This window comes from Aspergillus melleus (assembly GCF_016097325.1).
Source record: "Aspergillus melleus strain CBS 546.65 chromosome Unknown contig2, whole genome shotgun sequence".
Taxonomy (NCBI): Eukaryota; Fungi; Ascomycota; class Eurotiomycetes; order Eurotiales; family Aspergillaceae; genus Aspergillus; species Aspergillus melleus.
In genome coordinates, this window is record NW_025763371.1 from 3,913,781 (window position 1) to 3,938,960 (window position 25,180).

Sequence of the window (25,180 nt, forward strand, 5' to 3'; positions counted from 1 at the left end):
CTTCTTCCGTAGCACAGTACATTTCTTGCTTTATACTTTGTTGTCGCGGTCTTCATGGGTTCTTCTATCATCAGAAAGGGCAATACTCACATCTACAACCCCTGCAGAACCACTCAACAACTCTCAACCTCGCTCTCCATCTACCAAGGAAAGCCATATAACATACAGCAGAGACGGGGGAAGAACAACACACACAGCGGATAATCGGATCCCATGCAATGGAAACCGAGCCTTGTGTATATGAGCTGGAGCAACTTCTCAGCGAGGCAAACATAATTTCGGAAGATGCCACGAGAAACAAGCCCTCGCGCTCTGTACCTCCAACAGATTCGGAAGAGGTGCCTAATTTACCTAGCATGCCCGCCAAACCCCCAGTGAGAGGCGTTCAAGATGATATTGTTCGAGTGTCTTGGGATTTCCATTCTGGCCATGAGATTGACGTCAATGTGAGAGTCAAGGGAGAATTAGTGGTGTCTCTCCTGTGAGCAACTTACCTTTCTCTGGTGCCAGTCGTCCTAATTAGAACTAACAATAAACAGATTGTGATGTTTACTATACTCGAAAAGAAGACTGTGCTATCGGATAATGGGGAACGGCTTGTGGAAAATGTGCTCGCTGTGAATTGATATCTATGACCTGTTCACTCTTCAGCATATAATATGTAATCATTTGTTAGACTCCTTTGCTGAAACTGCTTCCCTCACGCTACGTAGGGGCCAATAAACACTGTGCTATATCACGCTGGAGTGTGAAAGGTTCATTGGATTATTTTTCACACAGCAGACTTTATTGTAGCTAAAGATAAGGCAGTATTGTGGCATCATGTAGTACGGCCACGCTGAGAGATACGTGATCCCCTCAAAATAAGCCAATGATGACAGAACCCTGCACAACTGCGTGGAGCTCCAGAGCGACGTCCGCTCTCAGATCCAAGTTGATTCGAACGTTAAGAGTGGAAGAATTCTCGGGGACTCGATACATTCCTGCATTACCCGATGTAACTCCACGATCTCCCCAAGGCCCTTTTGGTGCAGGCTCTTCGGAAAGGTCGACTTTAACCTTGCTGTCCTTTTCCTTTCTTTTCTGATCGGCATTGGGCTCGTTTTTCTCTGCCTGGTCGTTTTGGATGGTATTCTCTTGGCCTTTGCCACTGCCGTCATGCAGTAGACTTAATTGTCAAGTCAGCCAAGTGTGATTTGTTGGAATTATAAAGATTCTTGGATCCAGCCTCAGTAAATGAAAGCACAGCTGGCTATCGATCTGCATGGGGACACACCTTTCGTTTGGCTTGGGTCCGCGTCCCGACATCTTTTAGTGGAAGATTTGTGAATAGTTGGAGGTAAATCTATAATTTCCTCTAGTGCCCCCATTCGGTGAGGTGTGAGGGTCACCTTATATTCCTAGGTGCTACGTACAGTTACAGAATTTGCAACTTGAAGGTGGTAAGGCGTCTCCACACTACGAAAAAAAAAGAGAGGGACGATGAAACCCTGTGCTATGGTTTTATCCAAGTGGTATATCGCGCCTAGTCTCCACTACTTATCTACACGGCTGGATTCGTCATTGACCGGGGCTGTTTCCAAGGAATCTCAGTAAAATCTTTCGAAACCATCTCTGCATTTGCTTGCTAGTTCCCGGATGAGGATGTCCTGATGTAACGACAGCTAATAACCCGGATGCGGTGGATTGCGAAATACTTGGATGCGGATACACGTATCCTGAATTCTGGCCTTGGGGTACAGGTCAATCATACCAAGGCTTCATTTTGCTCTTGTTTAAGTGAAACGAATACTACGGAACATTCCTGGCACATAGTGCAAGACGGCTCAGATTAAAAGATTAACAAAACTTCTTAATAGCAATGCTGTCTAATCCTTATGAGTAATCTCCATAAGCATTTTAGTGCTGCCACCGGTAGGCTTCCTATGGAGTAGCCATTGTACCGCCATAGCAGCTGGACTAGCTGGGTCTCTGGGGATATCGAACCAGCTTTAATTCAATATCAATCTTTTCCGCACCAGCCGGTAGGTCCATAGAGTGATCCTCTCCTGCGTCAAAATAGAGGCTCCACAGACCTAACGTCGTAGCCTTAGGGTTCTCTTCTTCGTGGCATTCCGAAGCCCATCTCACTGCTACCCAGTTTCGACTTCCATTTAACGTGAGAGATCCTTCATCATCGTGCAAGCCGAAAGGCCCACTAATGTGGCCTTCCCGGTCCTTCGCTCCTCCCCACTTTACTTCATGCGTGCTCGAGTCAAGGAAAGCCCAGCGCAGCTGTGGTGGTGTCTCAGGACTGACCGTTACGAGGCCGGCCAGATTGCCGGGCTCCCAGTCAGGATGAGAATAGAGGCATCCGTGAAATGGTACCATACCAGGTACTTGATGCTGGCTGATGTAGGCCTGGAATAGTTAGTGGTATCAATTTCTTCAGAAGGGTTTGTGGCATCGTACCTTCCCATCCATGTCCAAATACACCTTGGCATTGTGGATCTGTGCTTTCTGCTGTTGGGAATCGGAGGGTGAATTGCATGCCGTGAGCAAGTGGTACATTTCCTCCTGGCCCTTCTTATCTTGCTCTTTTTCTTTAGTTTGACTTCCCTTGTTGCTGGCTTCACCTAGTCCATACACGGTAGGGACCATAGCCGCCATCATTGCAATTCCGATCACCATTTTGGTTGAGCTGAAAAGAATGTATTCGGTATATAGGGCTATAGAGATACTTTTTTACGAGGGACAGGACAAGTCAATTATATAGGAAAGCAGACGCTGTGCGGTTACGGGCATACCTATGTACACGCATTTTTCCGCTTTCGGACCGCTACTCTTGGTTTCCGGTTTAGTCCAAGTCTTCACAACTTCACAACTTCACAACGTCAACTAAACTTTCAAGGTCTGGTCTCGTACGGTGATGCATTTGAAGGTGGAGATAGCTGGGAGTTATATTAATTTAAATAAATCTGTTTCCGAGGTCTACTCGACTATGGATAAACTCTTTTACGTTTTCTAAAGCATACTTTGGCCGTGGAACATCGATGCCCGCGACAATGAGACAGGCCTTCATTGAAACAATATAATGATACGACATAATACCAGACAAGAGAAAGGAAAAAGGGAAAGAAAAAGTGATATGTATTTCGACTGGCTTTCCTTCAGACACAATACAACCAAAGGGCATCAAATAAACCCAACCAACCCTGCGCCCGTCTCTAAAACAATGTAAAAACTGGGTAAGGAAACCAGTGATCGCTCGTCGTACTTAACTTGAATAAATACACAGTAATGAATGAGGAGGGAAAACAAAAAGGAAGAAATGAAATGAACCTAGGTCTAGTTGGTTTCTAAGGAGCCTCGTCATTCGCAGATGGAGCTGGGGGATCTGGAACCGTGGCAGCGGTGGCAGGTGCTGTCGTCGTCTCGCTCTCGCTAGGTTCTTCTTGCTTTGTCTCTGATTTTAGATCCTCGGGCTTGGGCTCAGGCTTCGGTTCCTGCGTCGGTTCCTGCTCCGGCTCTTTTTGCGTCTCCTGTTCTGAGGCAGCTTCTGGAGTTGGGTCCTCGGGTGCGGCTTCAGCAGCAGCGGGTGCGGGTTCATTGGCCTCGGTGGAATCAGGCTTGGTCTCTTCGATGACTGTCGAGGTAGGTGGAGAAGAGGCCTTGGGAGCTTCGGTAGCGGCAGATTCTTGTGGAGCGTTTGTTGGTACATCGGACTGGGGGGCTGGTTCCTCCCGATGTTCACCAGACTGTTCTTCTGTTGGCTGCGGTGGTTGTTCTGAGGGCTGCTCAGGTTGCAGTTCGGTTGTTGGTTCTTCTTTAGAAGGTTCTACCGACTGCTCTGTCGGTCCCTCTGCGGGAGGAGCCTCTACAGATGAAGATGCCTCAGCTGCGGCTGGCTCTGCGGCTGGCTCTGGTGCTGGTTCAGGAGTTGGCTGTTCAGTCGGGGGTTCAGGCTGCTCTTCGACCTTTTCTGTGACGGGCTCGGCGGGCTGTGCCTCCTCAGGCTGTGCGCTTTGCTCAGAAGGCTGGGGCGTGGGATCTTGAGTATTCGGCTCAGTGACTTGCTCCGAGGGTGTTTCTGTAACCGGGATCTCGGTGGGTTGCTGAACAGTTTCTTCGATTGGTTTGTCGGGCTGCTCCTGAGAGATTGGCTCTACCGCCGGTGCCTCAGGTGCCACCGCTGTCGTTTGGTCTTTGTTTTCAACCAAAGGTTCCTCTGGTTTGGGTGCTCCAGCGGTTTCTGTTTGAGCAGGCTCCTCTTTGACAGGGGGTTCCTCGATCTGCTTCTCAGGCTGCGGCTCGGTCGGTTCATCCGTCCGACCTTGATCAGTGGAGTTGCCAAGGCTGGCCTCTAAGCTGCCCAAAAGGTCAATGTCACTGTCTGCTTGTTTTTCGCTCGGCTGGGCATCTGTCGGTTCTGGCACAGATTCTACCTGAACATGCTCGGGCTGTGATTCTTGTGTGGGGCCTATCGAGGTCTCCATAGGCTGCTGCTCCGTCCGATCAGGCTCTTGTGTCACCGGGTCGCTCTGATCGGCCATGACCACATCTTCCGGCTCCTTTGCTTCAGTGACAGCAGGCTGCTCCACTTTTTGTTCCTCCGGCAGTTGCAGGGGCTCTGAAGTCTGGAAGGGTTCCTGGGCTGTTTTCTGAGGCGGTACCGTAGCAGGTTGTTCCGATGTAGTTCCCATATCTGTTGAAGCAGGCTGAGGTTGATCGTCGGTCATCTCGACATCCTCAGCGGGTTCCGTTTCGTGTGTAGACTGTTCGGGCGCAGTAGATGTTGCCGGTTCAGGATGTGACTGTGAGTGAACTTCGGGCCCCTGGGGTAATGAAGGCTCGGCTTGGGCCTGTGAAGGCAACTCAGAGGACGGCGCTGAAGGAGCAGTTGAGGCTTCAGTCACCGTCTGCGGAGCAACCAGCGGAGCAGCATCCGATTCCGCAGGCGCTGCTGCAGGCGCGGGAACCTGTTCAGCGACCGGAGGCTCGGAGGCAGGAGCAGGCGTCGGCTCAGGTTCGGCGCTGGTCTGCGGCAGTGGGGTTTCTGGAGTCTTCGCATCGAGCATGGACTCATCGCCCTCCCCATCCTCGCTATCATCACCCTCATCACCATCTTCATCCTCATCGTCCTGCCCGGCCTGCTCGCCCGACATCCGAGACGCGTCTGTATCCTCTTCCTTGACACGACCAGGCTGCGCAGTAACACCCGCAGCACCGGATTCGGCCCCGTGCACCGTAGCGGCATCGGCCCCATCCCCAGGAGCAAACATGACCTTCTTCCTCCTGCCCTTTCCAAAACCCTTGGCCTTGCGCTTGGGAGGTGGCGGGCGTCTCTTCGGCGGAGTCATGACCGACACCGAGCCCGCCTCGGCAACCACCACGCCTTCAGCATTGACCACTCCGACGCCTTCGATAACCGTACCCGGGGCGGGCGCTTCAGGGGTAATAGTGACTTCGGTATTTTCGACCGCCAACTGGGTATCGTCGGTGACTTCGCCTTCGATTCGATGTCCTTCGGGGACCCAGGCTTCGTAGATCGAGATATTCCCACTCGCGGGATCGACCTTCCTGAAGCGAGTCCGTCGCATCGGGGCAGGGTTGCTGGCCGAATCGGTGCCCGCAGCCGTCGCGCCATATAGCGAAGGCAAACCGGTGCGTCGCTTAGCGAGGAACTCAACCTCCGCCGCCTCCAGATGCCTCGGGACCGCAGCCCACTTGCGAGCGACAAAGCTGCGTTCGGCACTCTGGATCAGCGGCTGCTCCTCCACGTCGGTGACTTCCTTCTCCTCGTCCTCGGAATCTTTGTTGGCCGGTCGGATGTAGACGCAGCCGGCGCGAGCGGCGCGGAGCAGAGCCCGACTCATCGGAGTCAAAAGGTGACTGTCCCTGGGCATGGGGTGTTCGGGCAGTGAGGTTTTCCCGCTGGGGCCTTGCACAAGGGGGTCGGCGTCGTCCAGCTTCGGCACCTGGGAGATAGTCTGGGATTGGCGCGTCCATCGTCGGACGGGAAGGCCTTCGAAGACGTCGTGATCGATCTTCGAACGGTTGGCGTTCTCGCCGAATTGGCGGCCGGAGCGCGACGATCGAAACTGTAGAGGGTCAGCCAAGTCATATTCATGCAACCGAAGCTAGCTGCTCATCGACGAGTCCAGTCGCAGGCAGTGCATTGTGGATATTGGTGAATGGACTGGGCGCGGCGGAACGTACAGTGGGTGGCATGGTGTTACTGTCTTCCCTCTAGGGGCATCGAGAAAAAGGCCCGGTAGAAACGAAGAATAGAATAGGGCCGAACACAGCGACAATGAAAGTCCTGCGAAATCGGCGACAAAAGACAGAAGGCAATGGCCGACAAGCCTGACGGGGCGGAGAGTTGACGGAGAGTCGCCGTTGCGATGCGAAGGCGCGCCTGTCCGTCGGAGGTGCCACGTGACCACCGCGATCGCTCACCAACAGAGGGACTCCAGCAGGTCTACAGCAGTCCTACAATCCGTTCTACGAGGCAGCAGTCGCCAGATGAGCGAAGAATTTGCATTGCAAGGGATAAGGATCAGTGCTACCGACAATGTAAATGGGTTCATTAAAAATACAGAGAGCACCCCAAGTCTAAAAGATTCGAATCACCGAACGTGGCGCTCTGTCTTCATCGTACTCCTTTTTGCCAACACCAAAAAATAAAACCATCGCCCTCAGTATCAGTGAATCGACAATTTAATCCCAGCTAAAAATCCCGTTAGCATATATGTAGCATGGTTGAACCATCAACGAGGGCCCAGAGAGCAACTCACCCGGTATCCTTCTGGCGGACAATATCGCCTTCTTCGCCGGTTTGCTTTCCCTGTTGCCAGTCGTCAATCGAAGAGTCCAATGCAAAAGTCGTCTAAATCACTGCCAACTAACCGTCTTTTGACCTTCCACCACCAGCTTGTCCAACTGGTAGAACTGACTGATTATAGTTTGTCTCTAATGCCGACGTCAGTAATCCGTAGGAATTGTACGCTGCCAGGATTTCCCAACGCCATTTGTGCCCGGCGGGGCGAAAAAATGGAAGACCGACCTTCATCATGCGCAGGTTCTGCAGGCCATCCTGAATCTGCTCCTGGACCTTCCTTGCCTCCGTTTCGTTCTGGTGCTCTCGGAAAGCGTCCCTCGTCCTCCGACGGGCGTACTCGCGGAAGTTGAAGCTAGAGAACTGGGACGATTGACGCAGCAGGGATCGGAACTATAATTGAAAAGGCACGAGAGACCGGAGTTAGTCTGGCTGTGGACGTGAACGCGAGGGGAGACGAAGCTTTCGAAGAGACATGAACGTACCAAAGATCGCACCTGGAAGGCAGTGTCTCGCTGTAATGTGGGCACCGACATGATGGATGGTTGAAAAAGCGCAAAGAGTGGAGATGATGTATATAAGAGAGAAATATATCGTGGAGAAAGGTGGAAGGAGGTTGAAAAGCGATCGCCTGGCAGAAGTCCGATGGCCGACTGGAGTACTCCGTTGCCTCCGACTTTCCCGGTTTTAGGTCGGTGTTGTCGCAACGCAGTGAGATATGACGAGCGAGAAGGTCAGATCTGTCTCGCAATCGCTTCGACTCCTAGTTCCTGCGAGAATGTTCACAGAGTGCTGGATCGGAATAGTCGAGGTCGCAAAGCACGAGTGGCGTCCAGCCGAGAGAAGCTGCGCTAACGAAAGGGCGCGGGGAGGCTGAATAATGCGGTCCTCCGAGCAACAGAATCCTAGATCTTGACGATTGTACAAGAAATGGAAAGGATGGAACCAAAGGAAGACGTTTGTTGATGGGAAACGGACGGTATACAGAAAATAGAAGGAAGAAGCGATGACGGTTTGCGCGGGAAATTCTTTTTATCGACAGACGGAGTTATCGGGCTGCTCGGCCGACCTTCGCCTGTTTCTCCATCTCCATCTCCATCTCCAACTTCCTCGCCGCCTCCCCGTCTCGGTCGCATCGCGTCTCTAGCGTCACTGTTTCAAGGAGCTCTCTCCATGGCACAGATCCCCACGCCGCCTGCATCCCGGTCAGGCTCAGAAAGCCCCGAGGTCGCGCTCAAGGAAGCTCCGGTCTCTGACTCCTCCGCGGACTCTCCCGCGGACCTGTTGCAGTCGCTCGACACGCTGTTGGAAAAGTACCTCGACCTTCTCGACCAGCACCAGAAATTCCAGACAGAGTTGGCATCCCGCATCTCCTCGGTATGAACGACACGTGTTTCATTCAATCATCCTGCACCGTCACTAAAGGGGTTGAGTATTAGGGATTCTTCTCGCTCGCCCAGGCCAACTATACCTGTCCCCCGGGTCGGAGATATGGCGCCGACTACTATGACGAGCGGATGAAGGCCACTCGGAGAGTGTGAGTTCATATCAATAAACTAGCTCAGTCGCTTTGGTCATCATTGAAACACGCGTTAACCAAGCTGCATTCTTAGGGCTCTGCAACCTCCTCTAGACCCGACAAACGAAGCCAATGTGACCGATTGCGAAGACGCGACCGGGAAGGATGAATCGAAGGCCATTTTCGCGATTGAAAAGGTCACGAACGAGAGCTCTGAAGCCCTTTTCAAAACGAAGCCAGACGACAGTCCGAAAGAAGCGCCCGACACGAACGCCCAGGATTCAGAGTCCACGGAATCGCCCGAAGACACCGATGCAGACTCGACAGCTGCGCCGAAGCCTGAACCAGTGAAAAAGAAACCCTGCTCCTCGGACCCTATCCGGTGGTTCGGCGTTCTCGTCTCTCCTCATCTCCGCAACGCTCAGAGATCATTCACCGATGTGTTAGAAAGCCTTGTACCGCAATTGGCAAGCACGGCGTTCGAGATGCGAGCGCTGGAACGAGAGATCAATCGTGTAAGAAGCATGTTAGGGTCGACAGGAAGAGACGCCAGGTAGACCTGCGCGCTTTCCAGTTGTATATTTCCGTGTCCTTGATGGACGTGGTTTCTTTTCAGCCGGCCATTTACGGAAGGAAGATAATTCTCTTGACCTCGGATCTCATAAACTGAATCGTATGATCGTAGAGATTTACTCCATAACTTAATCCCAACAATTCGATCGTCAAACAAGTGACGTACCCCAGATATTCTACTCGGTAAATTCACTACACTGGTGTACATAGTACGGAATTAACTATAGCGACGCATTGAACACTCTTATCACAGATCCCAGCTTACCCTCCGGAGTACACAGTCCATCCACCTCCGTTCCAGCAGCCGGACCTAAAAGCGACAACATCGATATTAAATTCCACATATGAAAAACACGAGTCCCCCTCTAACTCCTCGGAGCTGAATTGATAGTTACGAAGTAACCCGGATGAATCAGGTAACGGTAGACACTAACTAGCAGGGGTGGGCATCCACGTTGCATCAACAGACACGATTCAGTTGATTATATATATATTAAAGGATGTAATCCCACAGTGCTGGGACCTAAAGCTGAACAAACGCATTAACCCCCTGTTATCAGTGCTGAGTACTCCGTACTCCGGAAGGAATCTCACAAGTTCAAATAATGGATGCCTAACCAGTCTCCAACTCATCTTGGGTTAGATTTAACCGGCGGGCCCTGATCCTGAGGCCCCCATTCCTTGCCCTAAACACTCCCTAAGTTCACGGTGCTGTGGAACCGGTTCGGTCGGGATCGGTGCTCGGATTCCTCTCGGGTTCCTTGCAATTGTCAGTCTAGCTTTATTTGAATAATCTTACCAATGCAACTTTGGTGGTTCTCCGGAGGATCTGCTTCCCGGGAAGTTGTGAATCCTGGAGCGGTTCGATTTGGATGTTTGCGCCTGTCTTCTACGAAAGAAGACGAATACTCTATGTTACAAGCTCAGACCAGACACAAAGCAGAATATGCGAATCAAGTAAACATCTTGCAAATTGTTTCCAACAACTAGGTAGTGACATACTACTACCAACACGCCTATCAATACACATAGCGGAAACTCTTATTCTCCTTGTCCGTGAGACCAACCCAAGCCGTCTCTTCCCCGACCGTCTCCCCTCCCAGCTGTTCAGCCTGAGCACGATCCCTGCGCTTATTCTCCCAGACGTAGTACTGCCACAGCACGATGGACAGCACGCCCGCTGCCGCCTGGGTCGCGAGCACCGCGATCTTAGCCGGCCGGTAATCCGGGGCGTCACGGGCCTGGAAGGTCTGAGGGCCGATGATGTTGCCGATGGAGAAGGAACCGGCTACCAGGGCGCTGGTGAAGGCGCGCTTGGTGTACCCAGCGCAGTTGGCCGCCGTCCAGTGGTAGATGACGGGCAGGGGCGCGACGATGGAGTTGACGAGGTAGATGCCGATCAACACGCCGGCGCGGTTGGTCTTGGGAAGGAACGACATAAGACCACCGCCGATGATTCCTGGGATGCAGCAGAGGAAGACCCAGGCCCAACGGTTGGAGGCCTTGCGGATGCCGATGCCGACGAGGAGGGTGAAGAAGATGCTGACGATGCCAGAGGGGGTGTTGAGGAGGGCGGAAACGGGGCCGGAGAAGCCGAAGGAGGCGATCAGGGTGGATGAATAGGTGGTTACTACGCCGCTGGAAACGGATTGCTGGAAGGAAGGAGATGTGTTAGCAGAGTGGAATGGTAAAGATGGGATGGATGGAGCTTACCAGAACAACCTGCAAGGTCAACAGCCAGACCTGCACGTCGAGAACGGATTCGATGATGTGCTTGTAGTTGAACTTGGTGTTGTGAATGCCGGTTTGGTTGACACTGACATGCTTGAGGATGGAGATCTTCTCGTCGTCCGATAGGAACGTCGCCTTCATCGGCGTGTCAGGGATGAAGAAGAAAGTGGCGACGCCCACTATCACGGTGATCAGACCCATGACCAGGAACATGATCCTCCAGCCCTCGAACGAGTTATGTACATGCTGGAAGCCGAACGAGAGGATTCCTCCGATGATCTGAGCAACGCCCAGACCCAGGTACCAGAAAGTAAACCGAGGAGCTTGCTCCTGCTTCGTGTAGTACTGGCTGCTAAGAAGCATCAGGGAGGGCCCGACAGTGGCCTCGAAAATACCGAGGAAGATTCGGGACGTGAGAAGAGTCGGATAGTCTTTGGCACCGGCAGCAGCGGCAGCAGCGACACCCCAGAGAGCGACATTGATTCCCAACCACTTGGCTGGGGGGACCTTTTGGAGCAGGTATACTGTCGAGCCGTTAGTTCCCTTGCTAGTAGGACGTCCGGTGAAAAACAAGCGAGAAGCTCACCATTAGGAACTTCAGCCACCAGATAGGCAATGAAGAAAGCACTGGCAGCATCACTGAAGTTGTTCCCCTTGAGTCCCAGATCGACTTTCATGCCCATGACGGCTGCATACTATGGGAATAGGCGTGTTAGCCGGAGCACTCTCGTCCATGGTAGTACAAAGGAAACTCACGTTGTACATGACCTTGTCGATGAACTGCAGGAAATAACAGCAAAACATGAACGGCATGATGCGCAGATCGATCTTGCGCCGAGTTGCTGCTAGATCAACATGATCTGTGTTCTGATTGTCGGCATGGCTGGCCAGATAATCCCAGGCCTGGTCGACTTTAGCCGGGGCTACCGGTTTGGCATCGACACCAGGCTGCTTTGATTCGATATCCGACATGGTTGAATATCCGGCTGACTGGGAATCGTCAGGAAGCGAACGATGGTTTGATAATATCAGGAGGAGAATATGCCAGCCAGGGGTTGAGCTGCATGTATATAAGGAATGTGGGAAGCACCGACAGACCCACGACGGATAGGCAGGCCAAGGAAAAGAAATAAGAAAAACGAGGGGCAGGTTCCAGGGAGCCAGAACAGGATAGTAAGAAAAGAAATGGAAAGTTTAACTGCCGGAGAAGAGGCAACAGGAAGATAGGCTAATATGAGATGATTCCCAAGTGCGGTACTCTCGCCGAAGCCCTCCCGGTCTAGGCCACCGACGGGTTGCAGTAGTCGATGAACGTGGGATGCAGATATTGCCGTAGTGCATTAGCCCATCAGCACTTTGACGGGGTCAATTTCGACCGTGATCCACGCAGCAGTCAAGGTGGAGAGTTGTGTTACCAATGGCTTTGTTCGATGCCGGCCAATGTCATCCAGGATCAGATCCCTGGGTCTCGTTGGCCACTTGCCTCCTTCATCTAGATTAATTTCAAGCAGCGAAGAAGAGGAAGGATGGAAGGAGTGCTAGATGGGGGAAATAATTAAATCAACAAAGTAAAAATAAAGCAGAGGGGAAAAAAGTAAAGGAGAGGGCAGGGTTCCGTGGGATCGGGACGATGCAGACAGGCAGACCGCATCGAAGCCCTTGATATACGTGGAATTCTCAGGATATCTTATTATTTCTTGCAAGACTTTGAACCTACTTCTGCGTTTGCGTCTATACTCCGACCATTCTTGCAGTTCACGATGGGCTGGGTTCACAATGCCACCCCGGAGGTGAACGCACAGTCGAATTATCCCATGATCCTGGGGGTATGTTTCTCTCTCACTGGGGCAATGATGGTCGTCGTGTGTCTACGTCTCTGGATTCGGTTTCGATCTCGTCGTATGGCCGCCGATGACTATGTGATGATCGTCACGATGGTGAGTTCCATGCCCCATCCGAGTTTGGCTCTTGTCTAATTCTTATCCCTGTCATGTTTAGTTATTTAGTATCATCTATAACTGTCTCTGCGTGGCTCGTGAGTCCACACTTCTGACCATATCGTCCCGATCGCGTTCCTTGTCCTGACCTGTTCGGTTATAGAAAGTCGGTATGGCTTAGGGCTTCCGCTGGTTCTTCGGCCCAATGCCAATCTGGGATACTACATGAAGGTCGGCAGATTCGAATCTCTTGTTATGCTTCCCTCGCTGAGACTTGATCTGGTCGTCTAGTTGAATTTCGCTGGTCGACCGTTCTATCAGATGGGCATCGCTGGATTCAAGGCGGCGCTATGCCTCAGTTATCTGCGCCTCTTGTCAGGAACGTCGAAGAAAGTATATCGGACCGTGATATGGGCTGTGTTGATTATTTCCACGTTGGGACACTTGGCTGCGACGCTGGTTCTCATTTTCAACTGCCGTCCGGTCGGGAAATCTCTCTTCTTTCTCTCTTTTCTCGAACTGAAGCTGATACAGGGGCAGGTCCAAAAATCGTGGAACCCGACCACCGAAGGCACATGTCTTCCCTTCGGAGCCACCAACTACGCTCTCGTGGCGTGGACAATACTCTGCGACGTGGTCATCATCTTCCTGCCCATTCCACTCCTGCTCGAACTAAACGTCAAGCCGGCGCAGAAGGCGGGTCTGCTGTGTCTGTTCCTTCTCGGGCTGTTCACCACCGTCTGTTCCATTCTCCGGCTCACTCAGATCAGCGTGATTGCCTACGGGGATGGTAATTCCACAATGCTCGTGCTCTGGGGCACGATCGAGTTCAATGTCGGCGTACGTGAGGATCCTGATCCAACTCATTTCCACCGTCTCAGCCCGATCCTCACACTAAATCAACACTAAAACCCCTCGGCCCCTCAGGGTGCCATTCCCCGCCAATCAATGGCTGGCGGATGCCTCCCGGATGGCCTAAGGAAAAGAAGCTTAGATGAAGTCAAGTCACTAACGGGCCTTTAGAATATTATTACGTGCTTGCCTTTTCTCGGTCCTCTGCTAAAAGGATTCGTCAGCGATTTCCAATCTCGAAGTGCTTCCAAAGGAAAATACCGCACCGACTCGCACTACGTCCTGCAGTCCTACTCGAAGGATGACCGGCTGCACGGTACCAATGTCTCCAACATCTCTCAAATCGCGTCCTCGAAACCGAAACGGACTCCGAGCGAGGAATTGATCCTCGACAATGGCAGCGATTCCGAGCTCACTGCCAACAACGGCGCCATCAAAATGACGGTGGAATATCGTGTCTCCGTCGATCGAGAGGAGAGCCGGTGAAGACAGGAAAGCACGACGCTTGGTACAGTTAATTTCATACAGTTTAATTTGGTTAAAGCCCTAGTCCGGTAGACTAGGAGGCACTTCTTGAAGAGGGATAATTCCATAATACACACTTTTTTCGTTTGTCTCAAGGAAAGACTGGAATCCACGCCACTAAATGCTCGGTGGCAAGCCATCGCGCCAGAGGATCACCGAGACATTCCTCCGACGAGCCATCCTCCGTCATGGAATATGGTCTGATTGGGGACACTTGCGTCGACGCTAGAAAGCGATCCCTGTCAATGCAACCTCACTATCGTCGCCATGACGGACCCACTAATAGATTAAACTCGGGAGCCTGGACATTGGACAATGGGGGCCGAATGGAGCCAACGCACCATTCCGTCAGCTTTGTTTGGACATCCCGATGCCGAGAGCGTCTAGGATGCTAGGATGCGGCCAGGATTGAGGCCTTTCTTCGTCGCCGTCACGAATTAAGCCTTCCGGATGGCTTTTTTCCCCCCTGAATACTCAATCTGCGTCGATAGCGCCGGAGTATTCAAATTGAGTGGCCAGCCTTGTCGCCGTCATTTTCGACCGGGTATGGCCGTGGTTGAGCCATAGATCCGAGTAGTCATAGTAGTAGCACAGGGTAGCACGGAGCTGTACCTACACCGGTTGGAGAGACGGATTCGTATCATCCACTTCGCATCATCTCGGAGGAGGCCTCCAATTTTATTTGCTCACGGTTGGTCCCGGTTCAATCCGGGGCAGACAATCCCTTGATGCGCCTTGGCCACCCCTTTGCCAAGTCATCTCATCGTATCGCATTCTCTCTCTTTGCCCGCATTCCTCGGAATTTTGGAAAGCAGCGAAAATGAAAGAAGAAAAGAACCTGGTCACTAATGCGGCCCCGAGATCTGAACCGCTGCCGATCCTGATTATCGGGGCGGGAATCAGCGGTCTCATTCTCGCGCAGTATCTTCGTCGATCAGGGATCGCCTACCAGATCTTCGAGCGCGATGCGTCGATCGGCGCTCGAGCCGGCGGCTGGGGTCTAACTCTGCATTGGGCACTGCCTGCCCTCTACGAGCTGCTGCCAGAGGACGTCAAGGCCCAGCTCCCGGAGACCTTCGTGAACAAGGAGGCCGTTAGCAACGGCGACAAGGGCCGCTATCAGTTCTTTGACCTGGCCACGGGGGAGGCGCTGTGCAGCGTCCCTGCTGCGGAGCGCATCCGAGTGAGTCGCTCACGGTTCAGGCAGCTTCTGACGTCGGGAGTTGACGTTCACGTGGGTATTCTTTGTCCTTTCTGCCCTTGTCATTCCTAACGGAGATGCGTCTATCTAGTGGTCTAAAACCCTCGAGGACGTCCAGTATCACGACGATTCAGTCACGGTCCGCTTCGAAGACGGCACCTCGTACCGTGGCTCTATCGTAGTCGCCTGCGATGGCTCGCGTTCTCGTGTCCGCAAGTCTCTGTACCCATCAAATTATCGCAATGCGCCCCTGCCTATTCAGTTACTCGGAGCCACGACACGGTACTCGGTCGAGCAAGCGGCTGCCGTGCGAGCCCTGGACCCCTTCTTCTTCCAGGGAACACACTCGAAATCAAACGTATATCTATATTTCAGCTGTAAGTTCCCCAATCCGTCTGTATACCACATTTGTTTCGCACATAATGAAAACAAGCGAGTCTCTGATATTCCAATCCTTAGTCCTCGACAGTCCCTTCAACTTCGACAACAGTCCGGACGGATACCTCTGCCAGGTCGTTGTCTCCTGGTCCGACGACAGAGGAATCGATATCCCAGCCGGGACCAAAGAGCGCATTGCCTTGATGAAATCTCTCACAGGAGACTGGGCCGAACCATTCCGATCCCTGGTCCACGATCTGCCCGACGATGCCGACGTGGTCCCCATCAAGATCGAAGATTGGATGCAAGAGCAGGAGACAAACAAGCAGCCGCGGGCTGTGCTGCTGGGTGATTCCGCTCACTCAATGACCATGTGTGAGTCTATTCTCCTCTTCTTTTATTCTTGATGGGTTTGGGATTCAATGTTTGTACTTGGGATGTCGGTATTGACAGCGTGTGTATAGTTCGCGGAGAAGGCGCAAACAACGCCATTGTCGACGTGCTTGATTTCACGAAGAGAGTTGATTTAGCATCAATCAGGTTCGTTTTTTCCTTGACCTGTTAATGTGCTTCGTCGAGGGGTGATATATCTAAATCTGTTTTCTATAGTCAATCATCCTCGGATTCTATCCGCGATAGCATCAAGGCATACGAAAAGGATATGACGGCGCGAGCTGGCCCGTCCGTCGAGAACTCTCGGAAAGCTTGTCTGGACGCGCACGACTTTTCCATTATCAAAGCGGGGAATAGTCCTCTTGTTGCGCGGAGAGTGCTCAAATAGGTGGTTTGGAGAGGCGAGGATCGAGCCCGACGAGTTGAGCATAGGGTGTACTGGACTCAGAATACAGGACATAGAAATTATAGGGTCATGGATATATTACGATTTATAAATTAGTAGGTACGTTGGAGCTTATAATTTTCTTATCTTCGAATGCAAGAAGTACCTTTCGCCCTGGAGAGACGAATGCCGATGCAATCTATTCTCATATGGAATACCTCTATTATTTTATGGAAAGCGTGATGAGCCTGCATACATTTATGTTTCAATAGAGTTAATTTACCATTTAGATGTAATTTCGATTGCTTGATTGCGGATGCTACAAAATGATGTTGTCTTGCTATCACCACGCTGCATGCCTATACTTTACCAGATTTATCAGCACATCGACTTTTCCCGAGCAGTCTGCCTATAGTGCACTTTTTAGAGCATCCTAATAAGTATGGAAACAAAGACTCCAGCGTAAATCTTTTACTTATTCCTTGTTGGTTTAGTTATAAGCAGGACTCTTTAACAGTCATATTGCGATACCTCTGCTTTGAGGATCTGGGCGGTACACTTGAGAGAGAGCATGAGGATATTGGTGAAATGATCGAAGTAGTGATGCTTATGAGCAGCCTGGTACGATGAGGAGGAACCTTCCTTTCTGTATGCCCACACGCAATGGATGTCAGATGAATGATTAGAGTTGAGACGCTGGATTCACGTCCAAGGGCAATTCTGTGCGTGGCTAACAGACGCGTCTTCCCAGTTCTGATAAATCAATAAATAGTTCAAGTAACTCCACTTCGCTAAGAGCTCGTCTTTGTTTTCTCTTATCCTTGTGCTCTCTAATAAAATACTCCCATAGAGCAAGATGGTGCACTTTATCCAAGGTCGTCAGAATAGTTAATCAAGCATGGCCAGTATGCCCCGGTTAGCCTAGATCAAGCAGTCCTTGAGCGTTCAGATTGTCGGCACTGGGTGATACTGGCGCCAAGAGGCGGAGGTAGCTGAGCAGTCATGCCAGAACGCATAGCTGGAGTCATTGGGCTAGATAATAGGTATTTGCTGAGGTACACAGATCAGAAGAGGCGAAAAGGTAGTTGTCTATGTTAGCATCCTCAAGACGTTCTAAGGCGAATGAAAAAGAGGCCCTACTGCCTTGTGGAAGTTAACAGCAGCGGGAATTGATAACAGGACTAAGATTATGCGGAATGTTTACCCTTGATGACAGAGTCTGTGCATCTCTCGAGCCAAGTGTCTAAAACATGAGTTCGGTGCAGCAGACTACGTGCTGGGGCAGGCGTGTCAATGATACCATCTTTGGTCTTATACCGTGATATGTGCACAGTTATTCAATTCCTGCCTTTGTCAAGCACTCAATCACATATGTATGAATCAAAAAGGCCAACCTACGAAGCAAGTTTTCATAGATATTATGAGAAGCGAGACGGGAAAGGTTGGGAGACGATCGCCATATATATACCTGAAGTCCTCCTCTTTATGTTTTTACACTCGCGATATATATATGATATTATCTAAGTCACAGCTTCTGTGATAACATATATCAAATTATTAGTAACCTAATAAAGTGAAGGAGGAAGTGCTGAAGGCTGATCGTTGACTGTATAGCTAAATTTTAAGTTTCCATCAAGAGCATCGCAATAGAGGGCTAATAGAACCCGCACCTCTATGTCGCGAAGTAGGTACTCACATTTGCGAGTAAATGGTCTATAAATGGCTAAAAGAGCGTGGATTATGCGACCACGGAATCATGCCTCAGCGCTACTTCAGTCCAGGCTGTAGACTTTCACCTGTACTGGCCTCATTTCAACATGGCTGTCGGGAATCAGCATCCACCGGTGCGTTTCCTATGGAATATAGATCAAACATGGAAGTGGTGTTTCTAGGGTAATCGACCAAGTAAGCAGCGTCAATTGGATAATTGTATCCGAGAAATCTACAGAGAATTTGTATGGTATTGCGATGAAACAGAGAAATTTGGACTTTGATGGACCCCTGCCTCACAATTCAGCCAGGGTTTCGCCAAAGATATCGCTAGTTATGCTTGTGACATTCTCTCTTGCTATGTTCATAATTTGAGCTCGTTGCATTTAGACCAGTGCCGGCCGACATCATCTTCGGGAAAGAGTTATATTAGAGACATGATATGTCCGAGATGGATCTGTCCGGTTGCTACTCCGTACAGTCTACCCAGTAAACCTAAAATGTCTCTCTCTGTCCATGGACTTAAGTCAAATGTTAACGGTAATAAGCCCCGTTCTATAAATATCTCCAATATCCAATGGACCAGAGCACTGTCATATAGAATCGTGATGGAGACAGCCGAATGTGGGTATTAATATAAGGATTTCGCTACTAGTTCAGGATCTATTGATACTCGGTGACTCGGACACCTCGGAGTATTAATCCCAAAGCAATGAGACAGTCTGCGTTTTGGATTACCTACGGACTTTATCTATCGAACGTGCTCCATTTCGACAAATATAGCATCGGAGCCATATAACGATCAAGCATATGGGTCAGAGACCCGCAGTCACGGACAACAGGTTCTCTTGGATAAGTTGAATCAGGAACCTAGCGGATAAGTCAGTGAGCACAATGTCTCCCCTAGAGTCCTTCCAGTGATTTTTACACTCATCGAGTGTCAAGCCATGTCCTACCCAGCCTACGAAGGCCGTCCTCGTTCATTTTGTGCCCGTTTGACTACCCGCCCGTGGCGTCTTCATAGGTTTTGGGACATGCGAGCGTGCCGTTTGTGCTGTGTCTGATTCATTGAAAAAAAGAAAGAGACTGCTAGGGACAGAAGCGCCGTTTTATTTTGTCTGGGAGGATACTAACCTTTTTTAGGGGATATAGATTAAGTGGCTTCGAGCTCCGAAGAGTCTAAGAGACTGGGGCCCGTGAACCAAGCTATATTTAGGGAAGTCCCCATAATTCTTCCGTTCTGGGACGACAATCCAGAGCAGAAATCCCATTCTGGAAATATGCTGTGATACCAGTAGTACTCCGTATGCAGCTGGCATATAATGGTTACATCCCCTGCCTCGAGCGCATGGCTGGGCGGCAGTCCGTATCTCTGCCGGACTCTGGTGGGGAATACAGACTACACTGAGTAGCGAGACGAAGGAATACGGCGGTAAGTAACTAAACACGGAGGAAGACGTAAGTGCTGACTTGTTAGGCTGTTGAGCCTTTGAGGACCAGTCGGCCACATGGCTGTAATCTTTTAGTCGGGGAACTATTGATTTTAGCTGTGAAGATTGAAGAATAGCTTGCCCAAGCCACTAGAGGAGACTGCGTTGAGGACTTGAGGCCCACTCCGACAGAGAATGTCCCTTTGACAGATTTTATTTCTGAGAAATAAATCCTAGTTGTTATGGAAAAAAGTCAGGTGGCAGGAAAGTGTCCTCAGGCAGCAACGACTTTCTCTCTTCCTCTTCCTCTTCCGTCTTCCGTCTTCCTTCTTCCTTCTCATCCCCCCTCATCATCCTTGAAAGTGCGATCAGCACATCATCTTCATAGTCATACGGTATTTTGTCTCACTAGGGCCCCTGCACGCTCGCCTTTAATATCGGCAGATATAGTCCCAGCGCGCTATCGGCGAGTTGACCCCGTTGGACTAAACCAAAGCCAGCCCACCCCGAAGGGTGGAAGCGACACTAGCCGCCGACGGTGTCATCCAGTCTTCTTGCTCTCCCGCCTCCCACCACGACGAGGCTGGTTGTTTTTGATTGTTTTTGGCTTTCTACAAACGCTCTCGCTCTGATGTGATTTGCGTTGGTGATATGCAGTCGATCGGTTCAGTGACTGGCTAACGTCAGAATTGATCTTCCCAGGTCAATCCTGGTCAATCATGGTCCCAGCCTCGGCTTCCCCCTCTTTATTGGATCACGGACACGGGATGCATGGTTTCATGTTGAAATATCGGGGCCGCTTAGCCGCTTTTTAAAGTGGCCCCCTCTGCTCAAACTGAGACCTAGCGTCAACCGCCATGCGCTTGGTATGGTGGTACCTGGTGGATCCTCCGCCGAGATCCGTTCCTTTTATTCGCTCCGGGCCCATGCTCCAGTTATCCGACTGATTCGTTTACTCCGGATCCCAATTTTCAGCCAATCCGTGTCCTTCGCCTACATCGCGTCTTTGTGATGGTTGTCGCAGTTATTCAGGAGGTCCGCCAATGCCCTGCAAAGCCGCACGCAGCAGAGCAGGGGGGAAAAAAGAGTGGCTGCCTCGCAGCATAATCAGCATAATAACGCATCTGAAGCTTCTTGTGTAACGCGACGACGTAATTGGGGCCTCGAGTACCGACCAGGTTCCCCCCTTCGCCATGCTGATGTACATGTAGACAGGCTGGCTCTGCCTGATATGGCTTTCGAGTCACTATCAAACGGCCCTCCGTGTCAGCTTCCACGCTTACTTGACTCGGTCCCAACTCCACTCGATCGAACTGGGACCGAATTGGGCCCGTCCTAGACAGGCTGTGCCCTTATCCGAGTCTTATGCGCCCATCCGACGGAGATGAAGCAGCGGAATAATAATATCAATGTTTAAGTTTTGGCTCTAACTTCTCGGGGTGCTGGCAAAAAACCCTTATTTTGATTACCCACCCAGGTGGTGCTATCACACAACGCCCCGTTTGCACGCGATTCTGGCCTGGTTTTCTTTCCTTTCTTTGCTTCTCTGCCATTTCTCTCTTTAATTCACCAGGGGCTAGAAGCTCTGTTTTTTGATTCTTTGTTTTGTTCTGGAACCGTTCGTTTGATAAATCCGTAAGTCAAATTATACATCACATAACTTGGATCAGATGGGGCTAACCGATGCTTTCGCCGTCATCCTCAGGGGCTGAATTCCGAAAGGATTGCCAGTGATTTTGTCGGAGTTGAGGTTCTGCACGAGTTCGATACCATGAAGCTCTGAACCAAGTCTTCTCTTCTCTTTCCATTCTTTTCTTCCAGCAACAACTCTTCATCCCTTTGCGGTATGCCTTCTTTATCTCATAACGCTACCATGCGCTGCCGGACTGTAGCATTGACTCATCTCCATACTTGCGCCACAGCAGAGGCATTGAGTGCCATCGCAACGTTATATCAACGTCTTTCTTTTCAATCTTGAGCATCTGGTTCTCAAGCCCCATTCTTTTTGAGTGTTTGTATCTTGCTACAGGTCATTACTGTTAGAGATCTGCAAACCTATTATCTAAAGTCATTCTCATTGCTTTCATTCACCTTCCGAATTCAAATCTCGACTATTCTGTCGAGCTGGACACTTTCCCACCAAGGGATCGTTCACTTATCGACAAAGACGAAGTAAATCTTGATACACGTCTCTCGTCGCAAGATCCCATCCTATGTGTGTGCAGTTACAAAACACTCCATTCCGCCAAAACGCGCCGTAACTGCCACTAACCCATCATATCGCCAATGAATCCCGGAAAGCCTTCCGGGCCCAACCCCAACGGGGCTATGGAGAGAAAGGGCTCAGTTCGCCGGGCAAGGGAGATGCTTGAAGCTGGAAGACGCCCAGAGGCTCGAGAGCCCCCAGCGAACGTTAGACCGCCGCGGCCGCCGCCTCCTATCAGGACGAATCAGGCCCATATGACCCAATGGCCTTTGCCGAATGATAATCTGCAGGGCTCCATGGTTGACCCTGGCGCCAGACTGTTCGTCCCCAAAGGTCCCCCGCCTCAGCGACCACCGCGGCCTGACCTGCCATCCCCGTCAGTCTATTCGGAGAGAAGTGTTTCGGATGCTACTCCTAGCCCGCTGCATTTCCAACGCCCAGCAGTTCCCTCATTCTCTCAACCTCTGGGACATCCGCCACCGCCGCCCCGTCCTCTCATTAGAGAACCTGTTCCCCCAAGCCCTACCGACCCCGAAGTCTCGACTCCTCGAATCTCCGTGGCGACTGATGATCTTTTCAGACAATCTGCGGCTTCTTCGATTGGCTCAATCCCTTCCATCCCAGACTTCCCCTTTCCCGCCCAGCCTGTAACCGCCGAAAGCCAAAGACAGTTTCAGAAACAGCCATCAAATCTTGCCCCGCCGCCATTAGCACAGCTGCGACCTGGTCTCAACCGTCAATCCTCCGTTTCACCTATACCGGAGGAGGGATCTGACAGCCCCACCATCCATGAAGGATCGTTCGCATCGAGCAGAGTTATCCCTTCAAGCTGGGGCTCTGCTCGTGCCGAGTCCGATATCCTAGAAACCTACCTCGACGGCGAGTCTGATGAGGAACACAGTCCCAAATCCACGGGCGAAGAGCGGAACGTTACTCTTGTCCGACAAGCAAGCCTAGGCAAGAGAGGTGTGCCAGCTTTGCGCACCATCTCACGATCTAACGCAGATTCGCCATTGCCGCCACCCCAAGCACCCATGCCAAAACCTGTCCCGCAAGAGGCCGCCCTCAAAGAGATTGCCGTCGGCGCAACTGACCGACGAGATTCGTTCTCTTCGACATCCACGAGCTCGTCCCATTTTGATCTGGAAAAGGCACCGATTGTATTGGATCTTGGTCACGAACACCCTGTACCAAACCGCGCAAACCCGAATATGGGAGCAATGGAAAAAGAGCTAGGCGTTCTTCCCAGAGCTGCTCCGACAATGAGTGACAAAAGGCCGGGCGCTCGGAGACCCCCTCGTTTGGACATGACGGCGGTTCGCGATGCAGAGAAGCGCGGAAGTCTGACAAGTCTTCCCGACTTGATTCGACGTGCGACGAAATTAGCCTCGAACTTGGAACACGGACGGACGGCCAGTAGGAATGATCTACTCAACCCCGGTGGAGGTCCCAGATTTGCCGGTAAGTAACCAGGCCTGTTAAGTAGAACATATAGCGACGAGACTTAGTACTGACATGTGACCAAAGGACATCAATATCGCAGATCCGGGTCAATCAAGGATCTCCTCGCATCATTCCCTCCACCCGCCGCTACACCAGAAGGAGGGCGCGGGTCACCGTGGCCTGTCTTTTTCCGAAGGTCTACTCTGCACCACATCAAGTCTAATGAAACTATGCCGGAGGCGGAAGGTAACGAGAAGGTTGAAAAGCGCCCTCGTCGTTGCTGTGGAATGCCTCTTTGGCTGTTCATTCTACTCTGTGCCTTGGTCATCGTTATCATCCTCGTGGCGGTGCTCGTCCCCGTCTTCCTTGTCGCCAACAAGAACAGTGGCGCAAGCTGTGAGAGCAACTCGCCATGCGCCAACGGGGGTGTTAGTGTTTCCAGTGGAGACGTCTGCTCCTGCGTTTGCTCGAACGGATTTACCGGCTCGCAATGCACGATTTCCGGCGACTCCAGCTGCACCACAACTGAAATCGGCGATGGCTCTTCGTCCAAGAATGCTACTATGGGAAGCAACCTTCCACGCTTGTTTGACAACGCACAGAGTGATTTTGGCGTGCCTCTGGACCCGGTCACTATTATGGCCCTGTTTAGCCAGAACAATGTCTCCTGCACCACCGAAAACTCCCTCGTCGCCTTCAAAGGCGTGAGCACGGGCTCCAGCAAGGACCGTCGCACCCTCCTAGTCATACCTGATTCCGAACAACCGTCCATCCCAGACCAAGCATCGTCCTCCGACTCCAGGCCACCAAACCCGACCACTTTGAACGTGCGTACACGGACGCTCGCTGCTCGAGCCCCGGCCGGCACCCTGAACGGCATTGTCTTCGATACCTCCGTGCCGACGGAAACCATGAAACCACTGACCTTCACCGGTCTCCCCACGGCAACCCAAACCGAGTCGGCATCTCACACGACCACCACGTCATCTGCTACATCGACCGCAACGGCATCGCCCACCTCGACCACGGTCTCCACGAAAGTCGTCGACTTCTCCCGCATCGCTGTACTTTACATCTTTGAGAAAACCGGGGCCTTCCGAGCCGCTACCTACTCAGAAGAGAAGATTCACACATACCTATCCAAGTCGTACCCGGACTCAGACCGCAAGGATTTCAGCATTGACCTTACCGAATCCGGCGTCAAGGGCACCTTTTCTTTGGACTTTGAGGGATACAAAATCACCTTGCCAAACGGAGATGTCGTGGGCGGTAATTAATTACAATTCGGGGTGATTTGTGGTAATGCAGTGATGGATTGCCGGTCTTTATTTGTTCTATTCTAATTCTTCTAGAGGAATTTCTTCCTTATTTTATTTTTGATTTTTTTTGACAATTCTATATATATCCCCCGGCTCTGGTTGAAAATCGCGTTCTCATTTCATATTTTGTTTCCGTGCAAGTAGATTAACTTACTGAGTGATTGGCGGTTTGAGCTTTACTCCTTGGTTCTCTGTAATCTGTTTCGCTGTTTTGCATTGCATTGCTTGGTATTGAATTGCATCCATTGCATGGCATTCGCATTCGCATCGCTTTTCTTATATACTTGTCTTCGTTGGATAGGGTTGAATTATATGCTTAGTATGTTTCTACGTATACGCCAGCGTCTCATTTCTTCGAGTTATCGATCTAGATCCAATTCTATCAAAAACATCATCATACAACTTTGTCCAGGGTTCATCTACCTAGTTGAATTCAACATGCTTAGAATAAAAGTAGACTGAACTAACTATAAGACTGGTTGACTGGATTTGTTATCAATGCATCAGAAACAATCATTCCATAGATATAGTAGATGGAACATCCATTTCCCCTTTCTTGTTACGCTCAAAGGGTTATTTATTGGTTTGGTAGATTGGTAATACATACAGTTGAGAAGGTAGGGTGGTTAGAGGGACAGGTACATAATAAAGGAAGAAAAGAAATGAGATTTTCCGCTAACACCCCGATCCAAAAACACAATGAAAGCAGAAAACAGCAAAACGAACACCATGGTATGTATGTGACTAATGTATAAAAGGGA

General features: G+C 50.9%; 9 protein-coding genes across 9 annotated transcripts; 4 read left to right on the top strand and 5 right to left on the bottom strand.

The window, feature by feature from the left end:
- Nucleotides 1-858: 858 nt before the first annotated feature.
- On the bottom strand, nucleotides 859-1,308 carry LDX57_004161 (uncharacterized protein; the record flags this gene model as incomplete). Its single annotated transcript, XM_046085818.1, has 2 exons — nucleotides 859-1,168; nucleotides 1,277-1,308. 2 exons carry the CDS (start codon nucleotides 1,306-1,308, stop codon nucleotides 859-861), a joined length of 342 nt encoding a protein of 113 aa, XP_045941781.1.
- A 651-nt stretch (nucleotides 1,309-1,959) lies between these two features.
- On the bottom strand, nucleotides 1,960-2,670 carry LDX57_004162 (uncharacterized protein; the record flags this gene model as incomplete). Its single annotated transcript, XM_046085819.1, has 2 exons — nucleotides 1,960-2,400; nucleotides 2,452-2,670. The coding sequence occupies 2 exons, from the start codon at nucleotides 2,668-2,670 to the stop codon at nucleotides 1,960-1,962; spliced, it is 660 nt and encodes a 219-aa protein (XP_045941782.1).
- A 668-nt stretch (nucleotides 2,671-3,338) lies between these two features.
- Nucleotides 3,339-6,210, bottom strand: LDX57_004163 (uncharacterized protein; the record flags this gene model as incomplete). The annotated part of the gene is made up of 2 exons (XM_046085820.1): nucleotides 3,339-6,080; nucleotides 6,199-6,210. 2 exons carry the CDS (start codon nucleotides 6,208-6,210, stop codon nucleotides 3,339-3,341), a joined length of 2,754 nt encoding a protein of 917 aa, XP_045941783.1.
- Nucleotides 6,211-6,699: 489 nt separating this feature from the next.
- On the bottom strand, nucleotides 6,700-7,353 carry LDX57_004164 (LYR motif-containing protein; the record flags this gene model as incomplete). The annotated part of the gene is made up of 5 exons (XM_046085821.1): nucleotides 6,700-6,709; nucleotides 6,777-6,826; nucleotides 6,889-6,951; nucleotides 7,046-7,210; nucleotides 7,303-7,353. The coding sequence occupies 5 exons, from the start codon at nucleotides 7,351-7,353 to the stop codon at nucleotides 6,700-6,702; spliced, it is 339 nt and encodes a 112-aa protein (XP_045941784.1).
- Nucleotides 7,354-7,990: 637 nt separating this feature from the next.
- Nucleotides 7,991-8,893, top strand: LDX57_004165 (uncharacterized protein; the record flags this gene model as incomplete). The annotated part of the gene is made up of 3 exons (XM_046085822.1): nucleotides 7,991-8,194; nucleotides 8,257-8,354; nucleotides 8,431-8,893. 3 exons carry the CDS (start codon nucleotides 7,991-7,993, stop codon nucleotides 8,891-8,893), a joined length of 765 nt encoding a protein of 254 aa, XP_045941785.1.
- Nucleotides 8,894-9,928: 1,035 nt separating this feature from the next.
- LDX57_004166 (putative MFS transporter) lies at nucleotides 9,929-11,612 on the bottom strand (the record flags this gene model as incomplete). The annotated part of the gene is made up of 4 exons (XM_046085823.1): nucleotides 9,929-10,561; nucleotides 10,623-11,164; nucleotides 11,227-11,335; nucleotides 11,397-11,612. 4 exons carry the CDS (start codon nucleotides 11,610-11,612, stop codon nucleotides 9,929-9,931), a joined length of 1,500 nt encoding a protein of 499 aa, XP_045941786.1.
- A 788-nt stretch (nucleotides 11,613-12,400) lies between these two features.
- LDX57_004167 (uncharacterized protein) lies at nucleotides 12,401-14,023 on the top strand (the record flags this gene model as incomplete). Its single annotated transcript, XM_046085824.1, has 6 exons — nucleotides 12,401-12,577; nucleotides 12,639-12,675; nucleotides 12,741-12,808; nucleotides 12,869-13,060; nucleotides 13,118-13,417; nucleotides 13,601-14,023. 6 exons carry the CDS (start codon nucleotides 12,401-12,403, stop codon nucleotides 13,913-13,915), a joined length of 1,089 nt encoding a protein of 362 aa, XP_045941787.1. The 3' UTR covers nucleotides 13,916-14,023.
- A 751-nt stretch (nucleotides 14,024-14,774) lies between these two features.
- LDX57_004168 (FAD-dependent oxidoreductase) lies at nucleotides 14,775-16,314 on the top strand (the record flags this gene model as incomplete). The annotated part of the gene is made up of 5 exons (XM_046085825.1): nucleotides 14,775-15,188; nucleotides 15,247-15,532; nucleotides 15,615-15,908; nucleotides 15,998-16,073; nucleotides 16,143-16,314. 5 exons carry the CDS (start codon nucleotides 14,775-14,777, stop codon nucleotides 16,312-16,314), a joined length of 1,242 nt encoding a protein of 413 aa, XP_045941788.1.
- A 5,423-nt stretch (nucleotides 16,315-21,737) lies between these two features.
- On the top strand, nucleotides 21,738-24,377 carry LDX57_004169 (uncharacterized protein; the record flags this gene model as incomplete). Its single annotated transcript, XM_046085826.1, has 2 exons — nucleotides 21,738-23,118; nucleotides 23,185-24,377. The coding sequence occupies 2 exons, from the start codon at nucleotides 21,738-21,740 to the stop codon at nucleotides 24,375-24,377; spliced, it is 2,574 nt and encodes an 857-aa protein (XP_045941789.1).
- Nucleotides 24,378-25,180: the final 803 nt, after the last annotated feature.